Here is a 24,152-nt window from a genome sequence, read left to right as displayed (position 1 = left end):
TCTCAAAGTACTAACACTCCTGTAAGCAGTCTTTAGTAGACTAGACATCTTTAGAAAAATCTGTTTTATATGTTTCATGATTGCACGTGTATAACTGATACCAAATTGCTTGCCTTCTCAAGTGAGGCAGGATGGAAGGGAGAGAATTTGGAACTGAAAAATATTTTTTAAAAAATGAATGTTAAAAATTGCTTTGACATGTAATTGGGGGAAAATAAAATAATAAATATATATTTTTTAAAGAAATAAAATTTTATTTTAAAAAGACATTTAAAAGGAGGGAGTGTAATAGGAGGGTAGTGAGAACTAACAACTTGAGTCAAGTCTTCTGAACATTATACGCAGAGTTTTAAATGGTCAGAGGTCATAAAGCTTGTCCCTTTAAAGTATTTGAAAAACAATACCTTCGGAATTTTTCCTCTGCTGATTTGGCTCTGTAGCTTGCTCTTTGGAATCAGATAACCATATCCCAGATCAATTTTTCACATGACCATGTTGTTGGAGGAGAGGTGTCTGGCCCTTCCTTCCTGGCAATTGTGTTTCTATATTAGTCTATCCTATGTTAAGCAATTACGATGTGTGTTCTGCCCAGAATAGTGTCCTGTGCACAGTGCTAAATTTGGCAGAGATCATATAGATTCATAGAACCTTACAGCTAGTCCAGCCTTCCACCCAAAACAAAAATTCATTCTACATCCTGATAGATGTAACTCTTATTGAACACTTCCAATGGCAAGAACCTCACTATTCTACCAAGAAAGCCATTCTATTTATAGAGAATTCAAATTTCTTAGACGTTCTCTCATGCTGAGTTAATCTCCCAATAACTTCCCCACTACTACCACTATCACTATTTGACTTGATTTCAGATCCTGCTTCATGGATTTACTAGCTGTATGATATTGGTCAAGTCACCCAACCTCCCTCAGCCTCAGTTCCTTCATCTATAAGATACAAGGGTCAAACTTAATACCTTCAAACTCTATGATTCTATCATTTTCCCTCTATCCTCTAAGGCTATGTAGAATAAGTTTTATTCCTGTGCCCTTTGGACACATAAGGGCAACTCTCATTCCTTACCTCCACCTGAACCCACCCCAACCCCAGAATGCTTCTTGGCTTTAATAAGAACATAACTGCCATTTACATGAGGTTTTAAAGTTTACAAAGAATTTTCTTTAAGTATCTCATCTGATTCATATGGCAGCCCTATGAGATAGGTCCTATTATCTCCATTTTTATACATGAGAAAACTAAGACTCAGGGAGGTTGTGACTTGGCTTTAATTACACAACCAAAATTCAAACCCAGGTTTCTGTTGACTATTTCCACTTAACCACACTGGCTGCCTTGTACTTGGCTTTTCCTTTAGTTATTTATGACCAAGAACTCAAATTACCCATGTTCTTGGTTAGTAAACCAAAATCCAATTTGCATTTCTTTCTAATGAAACCCCCTGCATACCCTGTGCAGTCCCTTTGGGGGTGAATAGCTTTCGCCTCAGCTGTGATCAACCCATATAATATTTCAAATATTATTTCATGACTAATTGATAGAAAAATGAGTGTGATATTCCTCAGAGATAATTCCATGTGGGTGCTTGATAAGACATCTTCTTTATCTTCCACATGGGGGCAATAACATTCCAAGTTACAGAACAACCACTGTGGGGCAGGTCATTCCTTTTGTCAATGGATGCCACTACTGCTGAGATGCTGGGCACTAGTGGTCTGCCATTTTTCCAGATCTCCATCTCTGAACTCAAATTTCCATGCATTATATTCCAGGTTCTAGATTTCTTCTTGATTACATCATTTCATTGATCATTGAGTATTTCTAGTTTCTATTATCTCATCACTCATCTAATCTTTGCTTACATTTTCTGTTCTATAGTGATTCAAGGCCATACCCAGATCGCAAGGTTGGCTAGAGGTAAAATGTTGATTAAAATTAATCAGGGGGAGTTTTTTCTCTCTTTGATCTTTGATTTTCCCTCTTGATTTACTGTTCACTTCATCATAATCAAAACCATCAACAAATGTTGTTGAGTGTCTATTGTTAGCAGAGCACTGTACAGGACTCTAAGGATAAAAAGAAGTATGAAACAAAGTTTCTGCCCTTCAGAGGGATTAAAATGAGGCCTGTTTAGATAGCTAGGAGACATGGTTGTTAGAGTGCTGAGTCTGAGGTCAGGAATACCTGAGTTCAAATACAACCTCAGGCACTTACTAGCTATGTGCCCCTGGGAAAGTCACTTAACCCTGTTTGCCTCAGTTTCCTTACCTGTAAAATGATCTGGAGAAGGAAATGGCAAACCACTATGGTAGCTTTGCCAAGAAAACCCTACATGAGGTCACAAAGAGTCAGACATGAAAAATAAAAAAATAAAATAAAATTTTAAAAAATTTTTAAAAGAGACATGACTGATACAACTGAACAACAAATTAATAAAGAATAAATAACTGCAAGAGGCAGCTCATACTACTAGGAGAATATAAGCTCCTAGAGGTCAGGGACTATTTCCCTCTTTTTGGGTGCCTTTAAATTCCAGCCTAACATACTAGTGGATGTTTAATAAATGCTAATTAAATTGAGTCTTAAGTTTCAAAGGAATAGTGAGGAAGATAAGCACCACTGGAAGTCAAAAGAGAAATTGATTACTGAGTAGTGGAATGGGGATGAAAAATATGTAACACTTAACAAAAAACTGGTAGCAACATAGAAAAGGGCATACAGGCGACAGTAACTACTGAATGCTCTCCATCCACGTACATATACTAATAATGCTTTCCCAATGGCAGCAAAAAAAAAATAATAGAATCCAGCATTTATATAGTACTTCAAAGTTTGCAAAGCTCCTGATTGATATGATCTACATTGATTTATGTGACACCATATGTTTACAAAACTTCGCAACCCTTATCTCATCTGGTCCTCACAGCAACCCATGAGATAGAAAGTGCAAATATTATTATCCCCATGTTACACTCAGTTTGGACTTAAAAGACAGGGGTGTGAAATCCAGCTCTGCTATTTACAACTAGGGTGACGTTGGACAAGTCACTCAACTTCTCTAGTCTCAGTTTCCTCATTTGTAAAATGAAGCAGTTCTATTAGATGGCTTCTAAGGAACCCTTCTTGCTGTGAGCCTAAGCTCCAAAACATTGAATGACCTGTCTGAGTTCATAAGGCCAGCAAACTGCAGTGCTTGGACTTGAAATCAGGTCTTTTTGTGCCACATTCATGGTGTTTTCTTCTACCCCACAATGCTTCCCTTGATTTTGATTCTAGTACTCATGCACACACAGCCTGAACTTCAACAGTTCATTCATAAATGGGAAAACATTCTTACAGCAGAGTATTGTGGACAAAAAAGTCATACTAGCTACCAGCTCTGATATTGCTACTGCTTGCTTACTGGCTCAGGATATCATGGTAACACATTGTAGCACTTTTTTCCCAATGGTTAGTCTCAATCCAGTATTGATTACAATAATGCCCTCATTGTAATTCAATTCAATTCTACTCAACTCAACCCAGCTAGCATTTATTAAGTGCTTACTGTGTGCTAGTCAGAAGACATCAAAGTGGCTCAGTGGATACAGTGATGGGCCTAGAATCAGGAAGACCTGAGTTCAAATCCAACCTCAGACACTTACTAGCTATGTGACCCTGAGCAAGTCATTTAATTTCTGTTTGCCTTAATCCACTGGATTAGGAAACAGCAAACCACTCTGGTATCTTTGCCAAGAAAACCCCATGGACAGAATTGGCATACTATGGTCCATGGGGACACAAAGAGTTGGACATCACTGAACAACTAAACAACAATGTGGCAGTCACTAGGGCTGCAGAGACCAAAAAGAAAACAAACCCTACAAGTTTAGGCATGTCATACGTGAGAAACAGCAAGAACAGTTTGGCCGGATTGCAGAGTGCATAAAGAGGAACAACACATCAAAGGTTTACAAAGGTTTATTGGAGCTAGGTTGTAAAGGGCTTCTGCCAAACAGAAAAGTTTGTGAATTCTAGAGATAACAGAAAGCCAGTGGAATTTATTGAGGGTGGAGATTGATATGGTCTTACCTTTTTTTCTAGCTCATCCTTTACTCAGCTGCAGCCCAGTGTTGGATACTTACATATCTGCTCAAGTCACTCTCCTGCTTAAAATCATTCAGTGGTTCTTTATTATCTCTTGCTTAAAGTTCAAACTTCTTATCCTGGCACTCCAAGCACTATCCTTCTTTCTTTTTTGTTTTATTTTTAACCTTTTTTTTTTTTTTACTGTGAACCTAGCAATCATCAACAAGCATAATCATTTCAATATCAAAAAAAACTAAGCATTCTATATAAAGCTATATATTTCTACTTTGAACTCATTTTACTGGGAAATGATAGGAAATGTCATTTGCTACATAGCGTTTTGGTTTTTTTCTTTAATGGATATTCAATTTAGCATAGCAAGAACAAAATTGTCTGGCTTCCTCATGTCCTCTTCTGAACTTTTTTTTCTTCTATTTTTAGATGTTTTATTGATTCTCTTTGTTGTAGTTGTTGTTGTATGTCTGGCATTACTCACTAACTCAGTGCTCCACCCTGAGTGAAGCCCTTCCTCTTAACAAATAAGTAGAGCAAATCAACACATTGGTGGAGAGTCTGAAAATGTATCTCATTATGCGCTTCTAGTCCACTGCCCTGTCTTTCCAACTTGTTTTGTGTTATTCCCCTTCATGTCCTCTATGATTTAGCCAAACTGTATTACTTTCCACGATTAATACACATTTTGTATTTTGATGCCTTAGTCTTTTCTCAATATTCCCTATTCCCAAATTTTACATTACCCCTGCCCCCAACTTATCAAATTCCTGATCAAATACTAAAACAGGCAAAAGTCACCTCCTTCAAGAGGTCTTCCTGGATTCTCTTAATTGGTAATAATATTCCCTCCCACAAATCTCACATCATCATCATCATCACCACCATCTTCATCATCACCATATTTATTGAACACTTTAAAATTGGCAAAAGGCTTTATGTATTATTTCATTTAAGGTACTATTATTAGTTCCATTTCACAAATGAGGAAACTGAGCCTGACAGAAGTTAAATGACTTGCCCAGAATCACACAGCTAATAAAAATCAGAGGAAGGATTTGAACCCAGATCTTCTCAAGTCCAATTCCAACACTCTATGTGCCAGGTCATCTAGTTGCTTAGTATTTTCCATCTCTCTGACTCACTTATGTATTCTTTTGCATTACAGTTACTTGCATTCATGTTATATATCTGTGCCAGGCAATAGACTGTAAACTTCATTAAGGCAGAAGCCAAGTATTAGATACATACAAACATATAAACACACATACATACACACACCGCATCTCCAAGCAGTGGTTATTGTTGTTGTTATAGTTGTTATTGAATGGAATTATTGATTCAAATGTTAAATATTCTTGAGAAGAAAACTTTTACCAAAGTCACAGAAAATATCATATTTTGTTTGCTTTCATCTCATTTTTATCTAGAATTTTCTTACTAGCTTAGCGTCCAGAGAGAAGATAGAAGATGCATGTGGGATGGGGCATCTTACATATTCTCTCTTGAAGAAAGCCAGAAGGGCTTCAACTGACTGGATAGACTGGAAGAAATTTTGGAGACAGAAGAAACTTGAATTTTCCTGTTCTTGGAACTCTATTCCATCCCTTACGTTGGCATGAAGTATTAACCTCCAACAATGAGAAAAGAGTCCCGTATCAATGAGTTTGGGGACTAGGGTTATATAACAAATTTTTTTTTTTTTTTGTGAGGAGAGGGAACTCTGGATTTGGGGCCAGGGACAAGTGGTCTTGACCTCTAGCTCTGTCATTTACTACATGTATCTATCTTGGCAAATCTCTTCTCTGGGCCTTAGTTTCCTCTTCTATAAAAAGAAATGTTCAAAAACAATTAGCTCTAAGGCCCCTTCCTTTCATTTCTAAGTCTTATGATCCCATGAAGCAGAGATTTCAAAACTTATTTGTAATGACTTTGAAATACAGCCAAGAAATATTTGCAGCCCATGGTGCAGTGGAACATGTGGTATGTTTGGAGTGAAGAAGACCTGAGCTGGCCTCAGATACTAATTACCTCTTGGGCATTGGGCAAATTATTTAATTCTCTAAGTCTCAGTTTCTTTATGTGTTAAATAAGTGTAGTAGACTAGATGGGGCATCTAGATGAGTTCTAAGGACCTTTCCAAAGTACTCAACCTATGATCCTATTATCCTATATTCAAAAGTAGATTGATATGGGGCTGGAGTATGGAAGGGAACAAGCACTTTTTAAGCACCTACTTGGTTCCAGGCACCGTGCTAAGTACTTTACAAATGTTACCTCATTTGGTCCTCACAACAACCATGGGAGATAGGTGTTATCACGATCCACCTTTTACAGTTGAGGAAACTGAGGCAGACATAGGTACCTTACTTATCAAGTGTCACGTAGTTAATAAATGTTTGAGATTGGATTTGAACTCAGGTCTTCCTGCCTCGAATTCCAGCACTCTAGCCACCTAGCTGCCAATAGATAAATTATAGATTGCCTGAGCAAGCATTCATTAAGTTATAACATGTGCCAGACACTGTGCAAAATGCTGGGAATTCAAATACAAGCAAAAAGAAAGTCCTTACCCTCAAATAGCTTACACTTAGGTAGTGAAAGACAACAGATAAAAGGACGCTGAAAAGTAGGGGGAAAGGGGACTATATATTTAAATATAGATATGATCAGACATAGTTTAATTGCCACAACTCCCTACTTTGTTCTCCTCTCAAGACCTGGAATCTGGATAGGTGGGAATGGAAAAGAGGCCCCAGCTCCTACATTTAATCGGAAAAAATGTGTTGCCCATCATGGACTGATAACTAAGAGTAGAGTGTAATAGATTTAATCTTCAAATTGAGATTTTTTTTGGTCTTTTCCTAAAGATGAAAAGGGCAGTATCATCAGTAATGTTTTATTGATTCTCTTTGTTGTAATTGTTGTTGTTGTAATGCCAGACATGCCAGACATACTGGCATTACTCATTAACTCAGTGCTCCATCCTTAATGAAGCCCTTCCTCTTAACAAATAAGTAGAACAAATCAACACATTGGTGGAGAGTCTGAAAATGTATCTCATTATGCACTTCTAGTCTACTGCCCTATCTTTCCAACTTGTTTTATGTTATTCACCTTCAGGTCCTCTGTGATTTAGTCAAACTGTATTACTTTCCACGATCAATACATACTCTGTACTTTGCTGCCTTAGTCTTTTCTCAAAATTCCCTATTCACAAATTATACATTACTCCTGCCCCCAACTTAACAAATTCCTGATCAAATATTAAAACACAGGCAAAAGTCACCTCCTTCAAGAGGTCTTCCTGGATATTTCAATACTTCCTTTAAGGTTTGTGTAGACATAGCAGTAGGAAATGATAGAAATAAGGGTAGTGACTACATCCCTATCTTTTGTTCTTTAAAGGTCTGCTTTGTAGTACCAGTCTCCTAAAGCCCCCACTGCAAACTCAACATTATCTAATCAACCTAGTCAACCTACTCCCATTAAAAAAGTGTTTATAGACTAGAAGAATAGGTTGTCTCAAGAGTATTTTTATCCTAAAAAATGAAAGCTTCACAAATATGATGAATTTCACAAAATCTAGGTCACTGGGACTTTTGTGACCTTGGGTAAGTAGCTTACTCATCCTTCGATGAAATGTCCCTTCTTGGCAAAATGAAAATAATAAATACTTCCACAGGCACTCAGCAAAAGGTTATGTGAAAATGAGCAATTCCATGATTTTCCAGTTTCAGGTGACTAGAAAATATTGCTAAGTTTCTAAGCTAGCCAAGGTTTCATGTGAATGAAAAGTGCTGTCCCATCTAAACTCTCAAACACCAGGTTTCATGAGAATTTAAAAGTCTGGTTTATGAGAGCAATGGAAAACAAGGTGCTTATTGGACATGATGATAAGTGGCCCACTAACACATTCACCATACGTATAATTATATCCTGTGTCCAGAAGTCTTGGAAAGGTTACATTACTTAGATGAAGTCTTCATGAGATTACAGGCAAAAAAAAAAGTATGAGATCGGCTGTGGGCAGTATATTTGACAGTCTTTCATACACTGTAGTCCTTGTTCCTGGGGCCTTACAAAGCACCTCTTTAGGGGGAAAACAAGATGTTCTTTGTAAATAAAGTTCATGCATTTGAGTAATGAAGTCATTTTCCAAAGTTGCAGGGAATGAATGATATTCTTCTTACATTCGTGCTGGGCGAAGAGAGAAGGAGCTGTCAGGATCAAGGGGGGTGGGCCTGGGAGTTTGAGGTGAAGATATTACTCTCTGGTGTAAAAAAAAAAAAAAAAAACAAGCAAACAAAAAAAACCTGCAACTCTGCCCTGTGGAAAATAAGAAAACTTGGTCAAGAGAGTGGGCATCCTGCCCTTATGTTATTTGGGATAGTCTAAATCTGGCTCCTTTCCCTAGAATCTTTTTCCACTCCTCTCTGTGGCTCTTGGAAGAATAAAGAATTTGGCACCTTGACTAAATGAATGGTAGTTTGGGTTTTTTTTTTTTATTTTTTTAAAGCAAATCTATAGGAGGTAACTATTCATCTAGGGCCATTGGACCATCTCCAGATCAGGAAAGGTGACAGTGAGGGTCAAGGGGAATAACCAGAGGACAGTGTCTGACTGGCAAACTGAGAGTGGGAGGGTCCCATAGCTAAAGGTAAAAGGGAGTGATGTGACTGCCTGAAGGAAGCCAGAGGCAGAATAAAGAGTCAGTCTGTATCCTGACTGAGGAGAGATAAGGTGGCTGGGGAGAGAGTGGGGCTTTCCTGGAATACAATCTGCATTTTGACACTCTCCATTTAAGCACTGCCCATCTGTATTTTATTCAAGCAGACCAAGGGGGAAAGAAGAGCTACAGGCATACAAAAGGTGGGGAGGAGAGAGATAGGGAGAGAGAGGGGGAGAGGGGGAGGGAGAGAGAGAGAGAGGGAGAGAGAGAGAGAGAGAGAGAGAGAGAGAGAGACGGAGAGACGGAGAGAAAGAAACTTACATAGGAGAGGAAGCAAAAGACTCTCCCTCTTCCCCCTCCCTTTTTTTTTTTTTTAATAAGGAGCTGGTTAGGCTGTCTTAAAGTGCCACATCTGGAAACTACAAACCGAAAGAAAGTTAAAATAACTGAGGCACCACTGAACCGAGGGGGGGCTGATTGAAGACAGGGGTAAACAATTAACTAAGCTCTTAGAAGACCACACTCCTGGATGTAAAAGAAGGAAATGGCTTTGATCTCTGCCTGGTCTTATACTTTTCCTATACTGCTCTTCTTGGGATGCTTCTCCTCCAGCACTGCAGCAGTGGAGGGCAGCGCTTTTCAGTTTGAAATTGAAGGTAGTTCTGCAATCAGCAAACAAGAGGCGACTGATAACAGAGAGACATCACTAGCCGCTGGAAGTCCGGTGCCTTTTGCTGAGGTATAGTAACTGTTTTGTCTCTCAAGTGAAAACTTTCTCCTTGTATGTTGTGTGTGTTTCTTTTCTTTCATCTATACCCTTCTTCACTCCTATTCCCCTCTTGATGTTCTTACCTACATTAAAGTCAACTTTGAAAAGTTTTATAAAATGATCAAGAAAATTTCTGTGGGGAAGGCTTTCACAGTCGACAGATTATTTTTTCGCGAATTACAAACGGCATGTACCTTCAGCCTTCGCCCCACAGTACAGTAGAGTGGTGTGGGGCACTGGCCAGGAACGCCTCTGAGTTTCTTGCCAGCACTTAGGACAAACTCCTGCCCAATAGAATTATTCTGTCTCAGTGAAACCTATGTCCCTTAGCACTCCTAAGTAGTCACTGACTTCTCCATGACTTGGATTTTCAGTAAAGTTTTTTATGTGAAAGGAAATCCACTGTTGTAATATTAGTAATATTAATTCTTTTCTATCTTAAATGATGGGTAAGTTCCCTTCTAAGAGAAATCAGGCAGGGAGAGGGCCAATTGTGAGTGGATACCTTTGATGCTTACTTCCTATGCAGGTGACTTTGAACAAACCATCCAACTTTCCCGGGTCTCAGTTTCCCCTATTTTAAAATACAGAGGTTGGACTAAATGGCTCCTTAGATGCTTTCCAGTTCAAGATTTACAATCCTATGACCTGTAATGAAGTCACTGTGAGTCCCAAACATGATGCAAAAAGTTAAGATTATCCCTAGGCTTTGTTTTATATTAAAAAGAATCCTTAAACTGGAATGTGTTGTCAGCGTCATATTTATGAAAAAGTCTGTTACTTGAATGTCAAACACTTATTTTATGTAGGGGGAAATAGATAACAACCACAAAGTATAGAATTTCCTGAGGGAGAAGGGTCAAGATCTAAGAGTAAAGGGCTGAGGGGCCCTATAGGTCAGACAATCCAGTGCATTGGAGACGCTGAGGAGGAGGCAAATGAAAGTCACTGAAGTTTATGAGAAGGAAGAGGCAATGAGAGAGAGAGAGAGAGAGAGAGAGAGAGAGAGAGAGAGAGAACAAGCTCTAATGGCACAGAAATACAAATATCATAGAATCATAGCTCTAAAGCTAGAAAGGACCTCAGAGACCATCTAGTTGTAACCATCTAGATAAGGAAACTGAGGCACAGGGAATTTAAGTGGCTTGCCCAAGATTATACAGGTAGAATAAGCATCAGAGAAAGAACCTAAATCCAAGTAGATATCACATACTAATTACTCTAAAAATTCAGGGCCAGACTATATTGAAAAACCTCAAGAGCATAAAAGGAAGATTCACAAATCCCCATATTTTGTCTCCCAAGGGAGTAGGGCCCCTCCAGTTAAAAATTTCTGGGTGGGAATTGACCACACCAGCAACACTGTGTGGTGGGAAATGAGACTTACATGAGAAAGTAATGAGCGTGAACTATGGTCAATTTAATATCTCAACACTGGGGAGCATATTGGGGCTTGGCTACACTCCACAATGTGGGGAGTGAACCTCCTCTTCACAGGCTTGAAATTAACCACTGGGAAACATTATCTCCACCTGTTGCTTACCAAACGGAAAGTCCCTGAATGAAATGCCTGCTCACGGGAGACAAGGTCAAATATACTAAATACATTCTGTCATGAGTTTCCCAGGATGGGGTGGGTTAGGGGGAGAACCACTGCCAGCAATGTATATATTTAAAGAACATGAAATTAAATAATGAAACTAGAAGCAAACTTCATACATCATCTAATGCACAACTGATTGGACCTGTGTTAACTTCGCTATCTGTGTGACTTTAGGCAAGTCATAACCTCTCTCAGCCTCAGTTTCTTCATCTGTAAAACAGAGATAATAATAGCACCTACCTCACAGCATTGAGGATCATTTGACATCATATTTGTAAAGTGCTCTGCAATCTTTAAAGTCCTATATTAATGCTCTAAGACTCTTGCTAAGTCTACATCTGTAATTCCATGAAAATAATAATGATGATAATAATAATAATAACTTTAAGTTCTTTATTTCATCTGTTTTTCAAGCTTTGTTTCTACTGGGTGCTTTTGACTTAACAGTTAATTCAGTCTTCTTGCTAAAGCTTTTTACCTGCCAACCAGAAAGAATGTCCCATAGGAAGTTAACTTCATAACACTGTTTGATTCTAATAGTCTCTTAATTTCCCTAAAGAAACGGTTCCAAATGCCAGAAAAGGCCAGTGGTTTTCTGCAACTGACAGACAGAGGCCCTTAGTCATTCCAAACAGAGTCAAATTACATGCTACAGAAAGGGGGGCAGAGGGAGAGGACTGTGGTAGTTATGTTTCCACTACATATTTTCACATAATGCCTCGTGTTATACTGATCCCGCAAAGAAGGCTGATCCCTGGCCGCAATGTTTACTATTCCCTTCACAGACAAAATACAAACAGACCTCAAGCCACATACCTTCAATAATAGAGCAGCTACATGGAAACTCATCATGAAGACCACATGTATGCCTATGCCTACATATATACACTAAATATAGCTATGTGTGTTGATAGACATATTTTGTGTATATATACATTTTATGTGTATATATTATATTTATAATATATTTAATTTATAATTATATATTTTAATATAATGCATATGTGTATACATGTATATACATGCATGTATTATATATAATGTGTATATATTATATATGTATTATGTATATGCATATACACACATTTTTTTCCATGAAGGAAGATTTGAAACATGAATAATGGAACATCCTGAAAATATACCCCCCACTTTATTTGGTTGAGTTTTGTATGAATGATTTATTCTCAAATTCTCCTGGGACTCTAGTACCACAAGCATTTCACAGGCAAGAAAGCGTATGACTAACAAAGCAGAGAAAAAGACATCCACAACTGAATGAATGCCTTCTCTCTGCCTTTCACTTTTCACTCTTCAGGTCTTTATGAACTTGACATAATGGGTGGCATTGACTGGGTCAGAATGTTGGCTCCTTTTCTCCTGGTATCAACCTCTATTCCAGGACACTGATAGTTTGAAAGGAAAGCAGTGGTTCAGTAGTGTTTTAAGGTATGGAGGGTAGGGAGAAGGAAGGTTGTTTTCCCTAATCTTGTAGTTGAAACGTTTGACAGAATCACTGTTTCCACATAGGTATAAAAAGATTGGGTTTAGGAGAATGGAGGGGAGAAATAAAAAAGGCATAGAGAGAGGATGTAGTGGAAGAATGAACAGTGTACCCAGCAGAGAAAACTGGGACACTGTAACATTACCCTTTCCAATGCTTACTCCTCAGCATCAACTCGCCACAGGTTGGTCAACAATTAACTACATGTATTCCACAAATGGCAAACACACTGAGAGTCAGCTTGGTATAATGGAAAGGTCACTGAGGACTGAGTTCTAAGTTCAGTTTCTACATTTACTAACTTTGTGGTCATGGAAAGTCAGTCACAACTTCTTTGGGCCTCTCCATCTGTGAAATGGGGGAAATAACACTTTCACTACTTCACTAGAAGGAACAGATGGATCAATTGACAGGAGAATTTTAAAATATTTTTAATAATTTTATTAGAATTTTTCTATCTGTGCAAATGAATTTTAAAGACAAATAACTGGAATCAGATATTATCATTTTGCTCTGAAATAAAAATTACCATTCTACTATCTTTAGTATGTGCAAAGGCATTGTGTCAAATAATGGTCTTTCAGCTTTGATTCTTTGAGTTTTTTAAATTCTGGTCCTTCTAGTTAACTCGCTGAGTTATTATGAAATCATAAAACATGGCATAAATGTGAAGGTTAGGAGTCCTGGTTCTACTGCTTAATAGTTTTATCATACCTGAAATACTTAACCTTTCTGAATCTATTTCGCTTACAAAGCAAGGATCATATTTATGAGAGGTTGGAGTAATAGAGAGTGGCCTTTGAGTTAGGAGTCCCTGGCTTTAAGTCCCTTCTGGCCACATATTGATTGTGTGACCCCACAAGTCATTTAATCTCTGGGTGCCCCCAAATATTCTAGGGCTATGGATTACAGAACAATAATCTATCTACATTGAAAGGAGTTTCCTTTCAGAAGCTGTCTATGCCAATAAAATTATATATTTGTTGTTGTTCAGTCATTTCAGTTGTATCTGATTCTTTGTGACCCCATTTGGCATTTTCTTGGCAAAGATACTGGAGCCATTTCCTTCTCTAGCTCATTTTACAAATGAGAAAACTAAGGCAAACAGGGTTAAATGACTTGCCCAGGATCACATAGCTAGTAAGTATCTGAGACCAGATTTGTACTCAGGAAAATGAGTCTTCCTGACTTCAGGCCCAGAGCTTTATCCACTATATCACATAGGTCCAGACAATCATCATCAACACCACCAACTACACACCTATTTTCCAGAGTTGTTGTGAAGATAGCACTTCGTAAATTACTATGCAGGTATGGTTATTATTGTTACATTGTACAACCAAACCTAGTTGTTCCAAAATGCTCTAAAAATTAGGTAAAATCTGTGGGACTTTTTTTCCAACCCTACTTTAATCCTCATTATTCTTGAACTCACTGAAAATAAGTTACTTCTCATTGTCTACCAAATAAAGTTATTTCAATTATCTGGACTTGAAAGGGAGTCCTTTTTGCCTCTTCTTTCCACTCATCCCACACATCCTATCTGTTGCTAAAATGTTGTTTGTATCCCTGCAATATGACTGGAATCCACCTCCTTTCCAATCAGGCCGGCAGTCACCTAGATATGGTCCTCGTTACTCTTTGCCTAGACTATTGTAAGAGCTTCCTAACTGGTCTCCCTCCCTCAGAGCTATCATTAATTCTATCTACTTCACAGAGCTGGCAAGAAGGAAAACTTCCTAATGGACTGCTCAAAACATGACACTTTTGTCCTCAAAAACTTTCAGTAGTTCCCTATTGCTGACTGAATAACATAGGCACAATCTGGCTCCCACCTTACTTTCCAGCCTTATCTCATGTATTGGAAAGGGTGATGTTACAGTGTCCCAGTTTTCTCTGCTGGGTACACTGTTCTCCACATCTAGCCAAACTGGATTATTCTTGACTAGCCCTTCCTACCCCATACTGTTTCTCTCATTTCCATAGATGTGCTCATATTTTCCCCTGTCCCTAGAATGGGTGCCTCCCTCCTCTCTTTCTATTGAAATAACTTCCCTCAAGGCCACACTCATCAATCAAGCCTTAAGCCTTTACAAAGCACCTATTATGTGCCAGGTCTATGCTAGGGCGCTGACAATACGAAGACAAAAATAAAAGTCCCTGTCTTCAAGGAACTTACATTCTAATCTAGGTGCCCTCTCAAAGTTTTCTCTGACCTCTGCGGCTGAAAAATTATCTCTTCATCTTAAAATTTTTCAGGATTAAGAAATTTCAGTCCTTTGTACTTCAATTCAACACTTGTTAAGGCCTACTGTCTACAATGTATTGCACTATGTGGCCAGGATACAATAATAGATCATATTATGACCCTCAATAATTCCTAATTTATAGCAGTAAGGCTGGTGATTTTTAGAAGGGCAAGTTTTAAAGAGCTTACTTCCAAAGCAGAAGCAGTCTCTAGGAAAGGACGGATGGAAAATAAGAGATTGTTAGGGCTGGAAGGGACTAAAAGCCTATGCAGTCCAAACTCCTCGTGTTACCACTAAGCAAGCTAAAGCCTAACCGAAGTGAAAGGGCCTTAGCCAGCGTTATATATTATGCATCTAGCAGTGGCAGGGTTGACCTGGAATCCAGGTCTACTGATTCTCAATCCTTTATTCTTCTGGAATAAAAGAACTATTAACTAGGATACCGTTTTTCAAAGATTTGGAAATATACTTAAATAAACTGTAACATTCAATTCAAGTAGTATGTATTGAGCATAGACTGTGTGATTGGCAAAAGTTATGTTGAGGTTGCCAAAGAATTGAAAGAATGCTTTCCTTTATCCTTGCATATCTAATGTACCGTTATCTCAAAGTTCATAAATAATCTTCTCTTTACGTATCTTTTCTCTGAACCATAATATATCTTCGCTTTGTAAGTATGGTGCAACCATTTTCTTACCTATAAATATCAGTGATTATGACATCCATCTTAAATGAGTTCCTTTGCTCAAGCTGTTTCTAGAAAATAAAAAATCTATTTCCTTATAGGATCCATATTTCTCCACATCTACCAAGACATGGCTTTAAGACATAGAGACCCAAACACTCCATTGCACTCATTGTCTCTCTCTGTCTCTCTCTGTCTCTCTCTCTCTCTCTCTTTCCTATGGTCTGTCCCTCTTTAAGCTGTGGGTTAAGTTATCAGCAAGATCCTTTTGGAGTTCTTTCTCAAAAATACGTTATTCTCTAGCAAATGTGGTTTCCTTCAACATTTAGTTATTAATTCAAGCTATGTTTTTCCCAAATGCACCACCTCCTCAGGATAGAATTAAATTAATTTCAACAAGTACTTATGAAGTATATGCTATGTACAAGGCACTTTGGAGAATACGAGGACAAAACACACATACACACATACCCCAAAAAACCCCTACCCTCAGGAAATTTATATTCTACTGAAATGACGAGTATATCTGTATTCCAATTATCATGGTGAATGTCTGTAATCTCTGCTATTGGCAAGGCTGAAACTGAGAGATCACTTGAGTTCAGAAGTTCTGAGCTGCAGTAAGTAAAACCAAAGTCTATTAGATGTCTGCACTAAGTCTGCATCAATATGGTAAGCTGTCAGAAGGGAACGGAAGACCAAGTTAGAAACTGAGTAGTTCAAAGTTTGTTTGCTGATCTGCAGTGGGGTTGATATATATGTTAAACCAGGGAAAGGGAAAGAGAATATAGCTTAGAATTTGCCATCTTTCCCTGCCAAATAGTTCACTTAGTGTCTGGTTGAACTTCTATCTTTTCTCTTGTAATAGGATACTTTGATCAGCACAAGGCAAAAAAGAAAAGGAGAAGAAGGGGGGAGGGGGGGGAGAGAAAGAGGAAGAGAGAGAGAGAGAGAAGGAAGCTTTTTGGGATACACGGACATCCCTGAAATATTAAGGGAAAAGTCCTCTATTTTCTTTAACAGTGAGTAAATTCATTCTTTCCCAAATCTAGCTCATCACACGTAGTGCCCTATAAGCAGATAGTCAAATCCTCTTTCTTCCCCAGCTCAAAGGAAACACATGAATAATGGTAAAGTCATAAAGATAGAATTTTGAATCATTGATTGGTTAGTATCATCTAGAAAGAGACAGATACTAAGAATAAGAGATTTGGTTATAAGCACATTCTTCTGAATGCCCATTTGTGCATTTCTCAGCAATATCATTTTATTTGTATTTTATCAAAAATAAATTCAATCCCATTCCATTCACCAAACATTGATTGAATGCCTTGGTAACATACAGACAAAAATGAAATACTTCTTGATCTCAAGAAGCTCACTGGGTAAGGGTGATATTTCATTGAAATAAATTGAATATATGTTGGTGGAGTCCATCAGAATGTCTCTATTTGTACATGTGCACTGGTGAAGAATTATGACTAGAATGGAGCAGTTGGGTCTTTGTACCAGGGCAATGAAATATTGACAGGAATGATAGCATTAGTACTGCTTCAACAGGTAGAATCGATTGAGTTCATAAGATTATAGACAGAGCTAAAAATTATCATCAAGCCCAATCTCTTCATTTTACAGAACAAGAAACTGAGTCTTGAATAACCTGCCATGCCTACTTCATTAGTGTCTGAGGCAAGATTCAACTCTGGGTCTTTCTGATGCATAGTATGGCATATAGGCTACTGGACTTGAAGTCAGGAAAATCTAGGCTCAAATTCTACTTCAGACTCTCACTAGCTATGTGACAACTTGAACTCTTCTGTGCCTCAGTGTTCTTATCTATAATGAGGGGCTTTGATGGCCTCTACAATTACTTCCACCTCTTAATCTATGATCCTATGCTTCTGTTGGACTCGAAGTCCAGTGCTCTATCCATAACACTGTGCCGTCTATTTTAGCAACAAGTTAGTAAGAACCTTTTTTTTGTGGTAAGGATTGGTTTCACAGGTATAGAGAACTCCAGAAGAAGAAAATTCATGCAGATGCCAATTGTTCTACAATTTCCTTCATTTCCTCTCCCAACTCTGCTTCTGACCCTCTTGACTTTGTTTACATATCTCACTTGTCTTCTCCACTTTGTTGAAAGGTACAGGTCACTCATCTTTCATCTCCTTTACCAGCTCTGCTTCTGACACTCCCAATTTTTCCATGTCTCAATAGCCTTCTCACCTGGAAAGTTCCCTCAATATCTGCGTTTTTCTCACTCTCTCTGCCTCTGTGGCATTCTGCTCCCAATAGTGAGTTCCTTCCAGGACTTCCGTTTTGTGGAAGGGCCCAAACCAGTCATGTTCATTCCATTCTTCTCTGGGCTCTTCTTCTAACTCTCCAGACTTCTTTCTCCACCATACCTACAGGGACTGTCTTTCTTTTTGTTTGTATTTTTATCCTGGCACAAAGCAGGTACTTAATAAATGCTTCTTGACTTGATATGCCTTGCAATGTCTAGTTTTAAGGAATTGCTCAAAGAACTAAGTAGTTACATAATTTACCCAGGATTTCATAGTATTTCTAAAAGGGGAGACTTGAACCGAGATTGGCCTGACCTCAAGGCGTTCTATCCACTATGCTATGAAACAATAATTAGTTTCAAGAGGAAGCATACCAGATGGTATGTTCTTACCCTCTCCCCACACACACACAATACTGTGGTGCCCCAGGTGAAATCCTCCTGGGCTGCTTCCTTTCACTGGTGGTAGCTTTTTTAGTGGTGACCTAAAGGTATCTTGAGGTCTCCGCTCACAGGCACTGCTAACCCTCCTGGAATCTCCATCCCTATCCTATCAAATGTATCTCTCACTCCCCACTCCACACCAGGGCCTTGGGTACCAACTTCCAATATTTAACTGCAGGACCTCTTCCATGATGCTCCCCTCCCTCTCACCTAGTTAACTCCTTACCTCAGGAATATTTTTTGGTGTTTGCCACAGATACTGGAATTGCTAGTTAGGTCTCTTGGCAGTATCCTCTTCTTGGCTGCCTTTTTCCCTCCTGGTGTGGTAGAGCTAAGTTCTGGGAAATAGTTCACTGAAGGAAAGTGTAACCACAGATGTTTGTAATTCCAACTTAAGTTTCTCATCAAAGTTCTAATGAAAATCAGCTGCCAGCAGTTCAGCCATGAATCCCACAGTCTTTTTATCATGAGAATCTGGGAGCAACAGCATTCCTGGGCTGAATGGGAGTGGGAATTTTTATATGTGTAAGACTATGTCTTCAGAGTGAGGGAAAACACTGAGTAAGGCAAGTTTTAGTAAAAAAAAATAATAATAATAATGCCTCATCAGAGAAAGACACTAAATCTCATGTATCCCGAAGAATTCATTGGTCTATGTTTAAGATTTTCATGAAGTTGGACTGTCTAGTGTTTACCTAAATGGAAAAAAATGCCTACATTTATTACTCCATGAGAACCAGCAGGAAAGATGACTTCCATAACAATAGCAGCTGTCTCTGGGGAGCCCCTTCAAACTTTACCAATAATGTGGAATGAAAAGGGCCTCCAAGATCTGCTCAGGCTCCAATTTTGGGGACTTTTGTTTTTCAATTGTGCTTTCAGTTAACTTAGTGAACTGTTTCCCTTAAGGAAAACAATGTTCCCAAGAGGTGAAATAATCTCCTTAATTAAGTCCTATTCTCCAAACTGACTGATATTTAATATTGTTTATCTCGATACCAAGTGACATAGGAACAAGGAGATTCTGGAACGAGCCTCAGGAAAAGGAGACATCAGCCTAAAGAATGGCTCAAAAGATATTTTAGGTGAAGAATCAAGCAACATTTAAATGAACTGTCTATTCAAGCATCTTTGCAACATGAGGGCTTGGGATGTGGAAGGGTAGCTGTCTTGCTTCGAAATTCAAAAGTATACTGTGAAGTCAAGGCTCCAAGTACTTAAACATAGCTTTAGGTTTTCCAAGCTCCCTTGCCTCCAATGCAGAGAAAGTGACTTCATAAAAATTGTGTGTATCTAAGTGGGTGAGTGTGTGTGTATGTGTGTGTGTATCTAGGGAGAGGAGAAGAAAAGGGTGGGTGATTAGTGTGATTAAGTATAATATAGTTCAACAATCAGGATGTATTGATTATACCATCTTCATTACTGGGTTCATTACTTCATTATTGGTAATCTAGCTTAAATATTGGGAATAAATATTCATTGCAATGGTAAAAACCAGCCACTAAATGTGTAGAGTCAGAATCCTCTGTGAAAAGTAACTTAAAAATAAAATAAATTTAATATTTTTAAAAAAGTAACTGTAGCATGTTACTATGATGAATTTGAAATGTAATAATAATAATAATAATAATAATAAATTTGTTTTATTTTGGATGGATAAACAAATCATGCTAAGTTGCATAATGATCATTGACAGTAAAGTTCCAAAATGGCTAATCAATCAATCAACATTCATTTATTAAGGTTCTACTATGTGTTAGTGACAGAGGATATCATGTAAAAAAGTGAAAAAATCCCAACCCCTCTGGAGCTTACATTACATTAGGGTAGAAAGCATGTACATATATAAGTATATACAAAATAAATTTGAAAAAGATTGTTTGAGGGGGGGGGCACAGGTAACTGGCGTTAATGAGGAAAGATTTGGGTAGAAGGTGGTGCTAAAGATGAGTCTTGAAGGTAGAAATAGATGCTATGTGAAAAGGGAGTGTGCAAAACCACCTAAATGAGAGATGGAGTGCCATGTGTGAGGAACAGATTGAAGACTACTTTGGTTGGACCATAGAGTGTGACAAGAAGAGGAACGTAGATGAGGCTGGAAAAATAAATGAGCATCAAGTAGTAAAGTGCTTTAAAAGCCAAACAACATTTTTTAATCTGGTCCAGTGGATAGAGTGCCGGTCCTGGAGTCAGGAAGACTCATCTTCCTGAATTCAAATCTGGCCTCAAACACTTACTAGCTGTGTGACCCTGAGCAAGTCACTTAACCCTGTTTGCCTCAGTTTCCTCATCTGTAAAATGAGCTGGAGAAGGAAATGGCAAACCACTCCAGTATCTTTGCCAAGAAAGTCCTAATAAGTCATAAACAGTCAGATACGATTAAATGACTGAACAATAGAGAGAAGGGAGCTGCTGGAGTTCATAAAGTAACAGAGTGACAAAGGAAATTCAAAGTATGACCACTGGAGCCTCAGTTCAGCACTCCCCACTGCTACAGTATAGAATCCATGTTAGACTCCATTTCAGGTGGTTGATTATCACTGAAAGTACTTAAAAAAATCCCAATATAATGATGTTTCATGTATTATTTAGCTCTAGCAAGGATGCCAAAGACAATTTTGTTGTTGTTCAGTCGTACCTGATTCTTTGTGGCCCCATTTGGGGTTTTCTTGGCAAAGATACTGGAATAGTTTTGCCATTTCCTTCTCTAGTTCATTTTACAGTTGAGGAACTGAGGCAAACAGAGTTGAGTGACTTGCCCAGGGTCGCAGAGATAGTAAGTATCTGAGGCTGGATTTGAACTCAGGAAGATGAGACTTCCTGACTTCAGGCCTGGCACTGTATCCACTGTACCACCTAGCTGCCCTTCCAAAGACAATAGAATCAAGAAATTCCAGAATAATCAAGCTACAAAACTTTTCTCAGATATCTAGCTGCCTAATTTGAGGTAGTTAGAGGGTACAATAAATAGAGCACTGGACCTGGAGACAGAAAGACCTGAGTTCAGATCCAACCTCAGATACATACTAGCTGTGTAACCCTTGGCAAGTCACTTAACATCTAGTTTACTCATCTATAAAATGGGGATAAAAATAGCACCTCCCTCTCAGGATTGTTGAGGCTAAAAGGGGATAATATTTGTAAAGATCTTTGTAAACTTTATGGCACTATATGAATTTTATATATTATTAATTTTTAATTAAAGTATTATAAATAAATTAAATGTAATTAATTATCAATAAACATAATTAATATATAAATATTATCTACTTATCCACTGGGGAAACTGAGTTCCAAAGAACCCAAAGTTAAACAGCTAATTACTGGTGGAGCCAGTACTAGAAACCAGTTGATTGTTTCACAAGACCCAGTGCTCTTCCTAATCTGTTTTAAGTGTTTGCCTTTTTGCTCTCTTAGACTTTAGACATAAGAACAATTAGATAAAGATAGATATATAGCTTTTAGTGAGAAATTGTTGGCATTGATTATCCTATTTCCCTTAAAGCCTCAACCTTATCTAGCTCATGTTATGTGGTTATTCTTCCAACCCCAACTCAAATTGGCAAATAGGGCCCCCAGAACCTATCTGCTATATCTCTCAACAGAATTCTAGGGGTAGCCTTTGGATTTTAAGGCATTTCTGTCTAACACCAAAGCTCATTAGCCCCCAGTGGTGTGCTCCCCCAGTGATTATCAGTTACCAACCAGAAATAATTGGGTTTTAGAAAGGGGCATTTACTAAGGTGGTATAGTAGAAAGAGTTGGTATAAAACATCTCCCCAAAAGTGAGTTTGTTAACAAACTTCCCTACAAGTTAACAGAAAGTCCAGAAATAAGTGTGCTCAAGCTTTGAAATCATGTAGCAAAGTGGTAATACACAGTAAATTGGTTGCTATAATTCCTTTCCTCTCTTTCATGGAGTGAGTATTCAGGAAGTTCCCTTCAGATATGGTGGTAGCTTTCTGTTAGATTGCTGGTAGTCTTAAAGCTGCCTTTCTTGAGTGTTTCTAGTTTGTCCCTTGTTTATAGTACAAAAGTGCTTCAACTGTTCTGAGGACACCTCAAGAATTAGGACTACGATGATAAAAATAAAATATTATTTTTTTAAAGACTAGAACATCTTCTCTTTCAAAGTTCTTTAGGACCTTCTCTAGCCAAGACGGGAGTGGACTGAGACCAAGACCTAAGCTCTCCTCCTCCCCCTCTCCCCCAATTGATTTTTTCCTCAAGAGCAGTACACCCTCCTCTCCACTGCAGGACTTGAATCTCTAGGTTCCAAGCTATTTTCCTATTTAAATGACAAGTCATAGGTTATGACCACTTTTTCTCAACAAATATGAGCACATCTCCTGTTCCACATCACACTAGTTCATCCAGTTACTTCAGAGAATATCTCAACTGATACTTTAATCTAAAGCCTATGTTTGATTCAATAGGGATGCCTCCTTATCTGAGGTATTAGGGTGTAGCATCTTGTCAGTTAGTTTAAGTGGGGTAGGGGGGTGATTTCATTGATTGACCCAATCAAACTCTCACTTTAGCTATGTTGCTAGGGAAATCAATTTTAACTCTTTAGACTTATTTTCCCCTTCTACAAAATAAGAGGACTAGATAGACCTTAAGATCCCATCCAGCAGCACCTACTTATGATTCTAAGATAAGTAAGTTTGAAGATTATGTTCTTTTTTTTTTAAGGCAATTGGAGTTAAGTGACTTGCCCAGGGTCACACAGCTAGTAAGTGTCAAGTGTTTGGTCCAAGGCCAGATTTGAACTCAGGTCCTCCTGACGTCAGGGCCAGTGCTCTATCACTGCACCATCTAGCTGCCCCTTGAAGAATATATTCTTAAAAGGAGAAATCATTGGGGCAGCTAGATGGCACAGGGGATAGAGTTCTGGGTGAGGAATCAGGAAGACATGAATTCAAATATGACCTCAGAAACTTATTAGTAGCATGACCCCCTGGTCAAGTCACTTAATCGCTGTTTGCCTCAGTTTCCTCATCTGTAAAATGGGGATAATAATAGCACCTACCACCCAGGGTGGTTGTGAAGATCAAATGACAAAAATTGTAAAGCACTTACAGTGCCCTGGCACATGGTAAGGGCTATAGAAATGTTAGCTGTTATTATTATTGGGAACAGGAGTTTTGCCCTCAGAATAGGATGACCTAGAAAAATGGATTAGATTAATAACAGAAACATGTGTGCTGTTCAAGCTACTTCTTTAACATTTGAGAACACAGAAATTAAAGAGCTCCTCAGACACTGATCTGAGGAAGATTCTTTGACCAGGGCTCCCTGGTCCGACCAGGGAGAGACAGAATGTTGGCAATATACATAGATGCATGTTCTAAATCCCTTGGAACCCTAAGATCCTACATGTGTATGTTTGTGCAATTTTAGGGCTGAAGAGAGCTTAAGGAATACCTAGACTAATCCTCTTCTTTACCAAATAATGTCTTAAACAGGCCTGTGGTTTCTTCAGTTTAGGGAACTCTCAATGAGGAACTCCCTCTATCAATGCAAATCAGCACCTGCTGCAAGTAATACTTTTTGAGAATTGCTTAAGATATTGAAAGATTAAATTATATCATTAATTATTAAATAATTAATACATTACCAACCATCAATGATTAAATGGTTAATAAATTATTAATAATTAAATGATTAATAAGTTGTTAATGCTTTAATTATTAAATAATTAATAAATTATTAATTATTAAGATTGAACTATTTGAGCAGGACCATACAGGTAGAATATATTAGAGAACATCTGAATCCAGGCCTTCTTGACTCCAAACTCAGCCCTCTGTGCACTTTGTCATGCTGCCTCTCACTAGCAGATAACAC

At 38.2% G+C, this 24,152-nt stretch overlaps 1 protein-coding gene across 3 annotated transcripts in view; it reads left to right on the top strand.

The window, feature by feature from the left end:
* Positions 1 to 8,824: 8,824 nt before the first annotated feature.
* Positions 8,825 to 24,152, top strand: part of LAMA4 (laminin subunit alpha 4) — a 188,198-nt gene continuing 172,870 nt past the window's right edge. For 2 of the 3 annotated variants that reach the window (XM_027848621.1, XM_027848619.1), the window contains exons 1-2: positions 8,825 to 8,967; positions 9,149 to 9,506. In XM_027848621.1, the coding sequence (XP_027704422.1) occupies positions 9,312 to 9,506 (195 nt within the window). In that variant the 5' untranslated portion in view covers positions 8,825 to 8,967; positions 9,149 to 9,311. Of the gene's footprint in view, positions 8,968 to 9,038; positions 9,507 to 24,152 lie in introns of those variants that run through there. The other variant, XM_027848620.1, reaches the window with a different exon arrangement.

The sequence above is a fragment of the Vombatus ursinus genome, unplaced genomic scaffold (assembly GCF_900497805.2).
Source record: "Vombatus ursinus unplaced genomic scaffold, bare-nosed wombat genome assembly UNPS02006779.1, whole genome shotgun sequence".
NCBI lineage: Eukaryota > Metazoa > Chordata > Mammalia > Diprotodontia > Vombatidae > Vombatus > Vombatus ursinus.
Note: the sequence above shows the minus strand (reverse complement) of the source record. Positions and strands in the feature narration are given on the sequence as shown.